Below are 7556 nucleotides of genomic sequence, written 5' to 3'. Positions count from 1 at the left end.
GGATAATGGGAGCCAGTTTTCTCATCGTTGAGAGTTACAAATATGAAGCGGGAGAACAGAATGAACCCTATAGTGTTTCACTAGAATCAGAAGTATCAGTATGAACACATGATTTTTAAAATAGCAATAAATTGGTCAGTATAGACAGGCATACATAGATCTGCATGTGTGTATATTTACATAATCTATCTCTTAGACTTTTTGGTTGAGAGGGTCTAGAATCAACAATATTCCAGAAATAATGAGCATATCCAACATGCAGATCTTTGTTTCTAAATACTGTTCACTGCTAAAGAAGCACCAGGGCTCCCCAGGTAAATAGCTGATTATATAGGACTGAGGCAGAGAAAGTACAAACTGGGAACAAAGTCAGAAGTTTACACGAGTCAGCTTGAAGGGGTTCTTACTAGCTAAAAGCAGGACAATCTGAGAATACTTAACGACAGTAAAAGTTTATAACACTTTGAATAAAATATGAATCCATACTGATGTATTAAATGGGGGACAAGGGAAACCTCTTCCTTTCAGTAGAAAGCCAACTAATACAAAAGGAATGATGAAATTAGCATCACCATTTGGCAACCATAATACTAATTCGTCTAGGCAAGAATCAATAATAGATACTAAAACTAGTGGTTGAAATTATGAGGAATAACAGAGTAACTTTATAATAGAGAAACCTGGTACACACCACTGTCAGCAAATGAGCAAAATTTTATCACCAAAGTTAGTAATGGGACAGATCAGTATCCTAAGCCTACTGATACAACGTACAATAATCACTTCTGTGGTATTCCTGCAAGGAAATCTAGAACTAAAATCTAACCATGAGGAAACATCAGACAAACCCAAATTGAGGGGCATTACAAATAAGTAAGCTTTTTTAAAATCAGTAATGTGAAAGTCTTGAAAAACAAAGGACTAAGGAACTGTCCAGATGAAGGAAATAGACAAAAGAGTGAAATGTAACAAATGATTTGGAATTTTCTTTTGCTCTAGCAAATATGATTGGCACAATTGGTGAAGTCTTAATAAGGTTTGTAGATAATAGTATTGTTTATTTCCTGTTTATTTTTAACAATTATAAGGGGGTTATGTAAAGACTGCTTTTTTAAAGCAGATATAAACTGAAGTATTTAAGCATAAAGGGACATTCTGTCTGCAGTTTACTCTCAAATGTTTCAGAGAAGAGGATAAAACAAATGTGATAAAATGTTGACATCTGGGGAATCTGGGTAAACGGTACACAGGACATCTCTGTACTATTTTTGCCACCTTCCTGCAAGTCCAACATTACATATATATGTTACGTATGCTTAAAATTTACATATGTGTATACATAAACATATCAAGTTTTTATATATGTTTAAACTAAAACAACTTTTGGTTTTCAAAAAATGTAGATTCCTGGGCCCCATCTGTGAAATTTTGGGTTCAGGAGTTCTAGTGGTAGGTGTTTGAGAATCTGTACGCTTAAAGTTTTTCTAGTGATTATGATGTTTAATCTGGTTTAAGAATCATCCCCTGCCAGAGAGTAATAAAATTTTTACTACTCAAGAGGTAAAAAAGAGCACCCATTTATCTGCCATCCAGCTTTCAAAATGAAAACAAAACCCAGTCACAATGGAAATTCCATGTATACCTTGCCATCTACTCATTTTTTTTCCCTCCTAGAGGTAATCATCCCAAATTTGAAGTTTGTCATTCCTATGCATGTTTTCATACATTTATACCATATAAATATGTTCATATCAGCAATAGAATTGTTTTGCATGTTTTCAGACTTTATAAGTGGTTCATAACAAACACTTCTTCCTACAATATAACTTTTCATTCAGCAAGATATATTTTGGTATTTAACATTGATACAGGTAGCCTATTACATTGATTTCATCCAGAAGAGAGGGAAAAACTAAGGATTCCAGAAAAAATGAACATGCACATTCTTTGACCTGATGTAAAATATTCAAGTTATGACTATACCGCAATTTTAAAAAATCCACTTTCTTGATGACGGATCTGGGTTCCATTTCTTCACTAATACTCATGCAAAAATGAACCTCGTATATATATGTGCACATATAGAATTTCTTTAGAGGAGAAATTGATAGGTCACAGGGTGTGCATGTTTATTCATTTTCTCTGGAGTCATCAGTTTCTTTCCCCTTTTTTGGATCATGCATGGTTGTCCACAGCAATAGGAGAGAAGGCAGTGTCTACGGGCACAGATGCAGGTATGTGGGCTGATAAATTTGTTGAAGCGTTCTCATTGCTTCTATTTTCTTGATGAAACAGAGAGCAAGGTTATCAGTTGAGACCTAGGGTGGATGAAGAGCAATTGGAGGGTAGAGGATGTGGAGAGAGGTGAGATATGTAAAGGCGATCTAGGAGAATGGGAGATTGCCAGGGAGTGCTATGGGCCTAGGTCTTCAGTCCTACTAGATATTGACAAACTGTTCTTCAGAGGAATTATACCAACGTACACTCTTACTAGCAGTGGATGGAAGTTTCTGATGCTGTACATCTTCACCAATCCCTGTATTCAGAATTTCATAATTTTTGCCAAGTTAATGTTTGTGAATAGTTTTAATTTCCTCAATTTCTCGAGTTGAGCTTATTGTCCATTTGTTTCATTTTCTGTGAATTAGTTAATTCATGTTTTTTCCCATTTTTCTAACAGTTGTCTTTTTCTAATTTGTAGGTTCTCTTTATGCAGTTTGGATAATATACCAGTGTTTACATCATGACTATACAAATATTTTCACTGTTGAGCCTATGACCATTGCTCCTTTCTTCTATGACTATGTGTTTTTCCTAGAGTTAATGATTTCCTTTTCCATCTGCCTAGTTTTCCATATACCTATGATTTTTTCCCCAAATGCTCCAACATGCTTGGCATCCTAGTAGAAACAATTACTATGTGTTCATACAGAAGTTCCATCTTTTCGTTCCTTGAGGTCCTCTCTTACTTAGCCACCTATCCTCTTGTTCCAATCTGTGTTGGTTGCTCTTTGGAAAACTGCATTGGTGGCATTCTGGATCTTCTATTCATCATCTCCTGGGTTGGATTCCAGATTTCCCAAATCTCGTATCTTCTTCTTCCATGGTTTCGCTGGCACTTATTCTCTGGTAGCTTCCCCCAAAATGAGGATACATCTGAATCCTTGAATGTCTTTTTTTCCCAAGTAAACTCTATGCCCAGGATGGGGTCAAACTCAGGACCCCAAGATCAACAGTTGCATGCTCTTCCAACTGAGCCAGCCAGGTGACCGGCTCTGATCTTTTTGCTGTGCTTTCACTAAACCCTTTCAATCTGAAGAACTAGGTCTTTAATTCTGGAAACTGTTTTTGTTGTTGTTGTTTTGGTGGGAGGCATTATTTTCTGTTCTCTTTTTCTCAAAGTTGTTTCTGAGTCAACATTTGAATCTGATTTTAGGTGTGGAGCAGATGCTTTATTATGTCTCTATGCTTTTGCATTTGTTATTCCTTCTGCCTAGCATGCAGACTCCTTCTCCTGTCCTAGCAAATCCCTGCTTATCTTTCAAAGCCCATTTCTGATATCAGTTCTTCCATGACGATCCCCTCCCTGACCCTAGACTGAATGAGATGATCTTTCCTCTATGCTCACAGTCTTTTATGGCATCTCTAATGCCATTCTATAAAGTGTTTATATATCTGCCTCTGCCCCTTTCCCCCCACCCCCCACTGATCCTAAATGCTTTGATAGGACAATGTTTATCCATTTCTGTATTCTCAGTGCCTAACAGTGTGTAATGGCATGAATAAATGAATGGATTCAATGAGGGGAGAAAAGTGCACATTTTCTCCCACTACATGGCAAGCATTGCACAAGATAGGTACAATCTCATATGCCTTCATTTAATCCTTTGAGCAAATCTCAAAGGATGTATAAGCAAATTGCTTATACAATAAATATTACCTGAACTTCTATTATGTGCAAGGTTTGATACTGGTCAAAGGATGAAAAAAAAAAACAACAAAATTTCATTTCTCTAGAAATTCACCATATAGAAGACTTTTTCCTCATATAATTTTTAAAAATTGACAATTCACATACCAAAAATTCACATTTAAAACCCACACTTCAATGGCTTTTAGTATATTCACAACGTCATGCAACGATCACCACTAGACAAGATATTTCTTATCTGTATGAAGTGCTGTGTGTATTCTGGGGTCAAGTCAAAGGAGGAGGCAGTCTACCAGGGGAACAAACATTCCAGAGAAAGGAGATGTGCAAGGAAGTAGAGCTGAGACAGCCCAGTATTTGAAAAAAATATGAAAAATACAGAGAAGCCGGAGTTTATGTTGAAGTAGTAGGTTAGACTATCTTACAAATGAGGAATCTGAAACTCAGAGAGGTGAATTAACTCAAATAAGGTCAAACAATTTTTCTTCTACTAATTCAAGAAAAGCTGCTAAAAGACCTTACCCTACCACTACATCATTCCCAATGAGCAAGCAGGTGCTGACGCCACCAAATACTGAATTGGCTCCAAATAGTGCTTTCCCCCCAGCCTTCTGGCAAGCAGGCTTCATTTTCCCACCCAACTCCGTGCATTACCTAGCACCATTGGCCGTTCAGACCACCATCATTAGTTGAGCAAAAACATTTCTGGTGAGTTTTTGTAGATTCAGAAGGTTAAGGTGACCACAGTGATGCTATCAGAAGGTGCTCTGTCCATAGACAGAAATATTTTGGTCATGAAAGTCCAAGGGGTGCCTGGCTGGCTCAGCAGGTGGAACATGTGACTCCTGATCTCGGGGTTGTGAGTTCGAGCTCCATGTTGGGTGAAGAGATCATTAAAAAAAAAAACTTTAAAAAGTCCAAAATGAAGACTTAACATTTAACAGCCTCTGTTTAGCTAAAATATGCTTTCCAGTCCTGTTTCAATCTCTCTGTATGACCAGAAAGAAATTTTACTTTTCTGGACCTCAGTTCTCCTACCTGCAGAGTGACATTAGGAAATCTTGTCCCAGCTACCCCACTGCAAGCTTGCCCAAAGGAATCACTGAAAAATCACAAGGATCTGTACTGCCTTCAACATTCTTGAGGAAAAGGTTAATATGCCTGAAAGTAATATGCCTAATATAAAAATGTCTCCAAATTTTTGACCTCAGTTAAACATTCATAAAAATCTTGGCTTATTAGGCTTATGTTCAGTCTAGATTCATCTCCATTTCAACTCTCTAGGAGGGGATAAGTTAGGGGAACTCAGGAGAAAATAAAGGCAGGGGCAATGACTTCTGGATTTCTGGTTTTCCAAGTTGAGGCTGTCCTGTTCTCTACCATGTGAAAGAGCAAATTTGCATTCTAGGATATGAAACTGTGGGTGCTACAAATCAGAGGGATGGTGGAAACATGTCCTCCTTACAAAATCCTGGCATGACAGAAGACACAAAGTACAGCAGTGAACAGTTACTTCTCAGAAACAATTTCCAAACTGACCAGGTGAAACATGCTGAGAGAGTTCACCAGAAGCCACCTTGGCTAAGAATCTTTAGATGCTTGCTGCCCACTACAGAATCCACGCTAAAATGTTTGTGGTTTTGCAGTAGGACCAAGGAATTAATATGCCTGAAAATATTACACAACAAAAAAGCTTTACTAACCTTTCAGAGAAGAGCAAGATTAAGTACCCCTGCCACTCTCATTTCTCTTAGAAGATGCAAATTTGAATTTTTGGAAATAAATACCAATTAGGGGCATCTGTGTAAATAATCTGAAGATCATTACCTCTTGGTCTGCATAGGTTTATATACACACAGTTTTCATTTATGATTCTCCGGTACATTTTGGTAGGAAAGCATCTACACTCAGTTTATCCCACTCCAGGAGCAGTAAAATCCAATCCTTTTTTAGAGAGAGGAAATTTGAGAATATTTAAGAGCAAAGACAGAATTCAAATAACTGCAATATCTAGGTAAAAATGTATCCATTCTTTCTCCTCTGGACAGCGAATTATTTAAGGAGACCTCCCTCTCCAAAAGAAAATATTTTAAAGCTCATCAGCTCCTAAGAAAAGCATTAAATGTGTTACCACTGTCTCAACACCCTACTCAATTATCTTTCATATGGACTTCAAAACAGCCCTTCAAGATTTGGTTATTCTCTTCTCTTTTCTTTCTTTCTTCCTTCCTTCCTACTGATGAAGAAACTTAGGCTCACAGATGCTGGAACGTTCTAAGCCACACAGCTGGGGGCAGAAAGGAGGAAGGTCTGAGTTCTAAGCCTATAGGCCTTCCACCTGCCAGGGCGTCCCAAACAAGAATTACCTGGGAGTACTTAAGGAAAATACAAACTCCAGGCTCACAGTCAGTCTTCAAAGAAAGGGGCCTGGAAACATGCTTTTAAAAAGACAAACAAACAAACAAAACAAACAAACAAGCCGTGCTCCCTCCTACCCCTTGGTTAATAGAAAAGCTTAGGAAAGACAGTACATCACGACCCAGCCAAGAGATCTGAAGCTGTTCCATTTTCACCAAGAGACCCCCCCCAACGTCCCCAAGAACTCTTATTTCTCTCGTCAAGCCATCACCCCCACTAAAGCCCCCACAAGTCCAGATCTTGGAATCATCTTCTGCCCTTTCTTCACTACTGAATCCTGCCAATTTTCTTCTTCCCTGCAGAATTTTATTTCCTGGCTGGGACTAGGCTCTAACCACCAGACTTCCAGCCGGGCCCAGGAACTCCCAACCGCCTCCAGCCCTTCTGGCTCCTTCCCTAGCCCCTCGGCTCGGGCTGCTATCAACGCAACCCTGCCTCTTCCGTCGGTCACGTTGTTTCCTCCGCTTGGAAGGACCTCTTTCCTCTCCGGGCCCTTCCCAGCGGTTGGGGAACTCCTACACAGCCCAAGTGCCTCCGCTTCCAGCCACCCTCGCCTCCCACCACCCCTGCTCTGGGACCGAACCTGGCCTCGAAATCCAGCAGCAAGCGTCCGTCCTCCTGGCCGCAGCCCCTGCCCCCTCCCCGCTGGCCTCCCCACCCGCCACCTGGCTTCGCAGCGGCCGTTCGGGAAGCCCTCGGCACTTCCCAGAATAGAGAGCAGCTGCCAACGTCAGGCTGCCGCCCGCCGCGGGGTTCCGGGCGCACGGGGTGCGGGCGGAGGGGACGTGACTACGCTCTGGCCTTCCGTCTCCCCCAACGGGCCGGGAAACTGAGGCCCAGGGCTGGCGGCAACTTCTCCAGGGTGCACAGTCCCGGGCCCCAGGCGTCCCGACCCCCGTCCGCGATCCCTCGACCACACGCGCCGCCCGGTCGCCCCAGAGAGCCGGGCGAGGAGCGGGTCTCCGAGCGAGCGCTCCGCCCGGGACCGCGCAAGGGCGCCAGACGCGGCCAACTCGCCGCGAAAGTTGTTGTCTCCCAGCCTGCCCTCGCCTCTCACCTCCGAGACACACCTTCCCGCGGGCCCTGGCAGCCGCACTCTCACATCCGGTCCACCTTGCGCACACCCCTCTCCACGCTCTCTCACGGCCCCTCTCCCTCCCACGCCTGCAGCGGGCGGCCGCTCCCCCGCGCCCCCTCGTGCACTCCC

At 41.9% G+C, this 7556-nt stretch overlaps 1 protein-coding gene across 1 annotated transcript in view; it reads left to right on the top strand.

Moving 5' to 3' along the window:
• Positions 1–256: 256 nt before the first annotated feature.
• The window catches only part of LOC121034232 (basic proline-rich protein-like), an 8012-nt gene continuing 712 nt past the window's right edge, over positions 257–7556 (top strand). Inside the window, exons 1-4 of the mRNA XM_040481139.1 lie at positions 257–314; positions 2196–2234; positions 5340–5473; positions 6750–7546. Coding sequence (XP_040337073.1) covers positions 257–314; positions 2196–2234; positions 5340–5473; positions 6750–7546 — 1028 coding nt within the window. The remainder of the gene's footprint in view (positions 315–2195; positions 2235–5339; positions 5474–6749; positions 7547–7556) is intronic.

The sequence above is a fragment of the Herpailurus yagouaroundi genome, unplaced genomic scaffold, assembly GCF_014898765.1.
Source record: "Herpailurus yagouaroundi ecotype Mexico unplaced genomic scaffold, PumYag 159, whole genome shotgun sequence".
Classification (NCBI taxonomy): domain Eukaryota; kingdom Metazoa; phylum Chordata; class Mammalia; order Carnivora; family Felidae; genus Herpailurus; species Herpailurus yagouaroundi.
The sequence above is the reverse complement of the archived record's forward strand: the minus strand, read 5'-3'. Positions and strand labels throughout refer to the sequence as shown.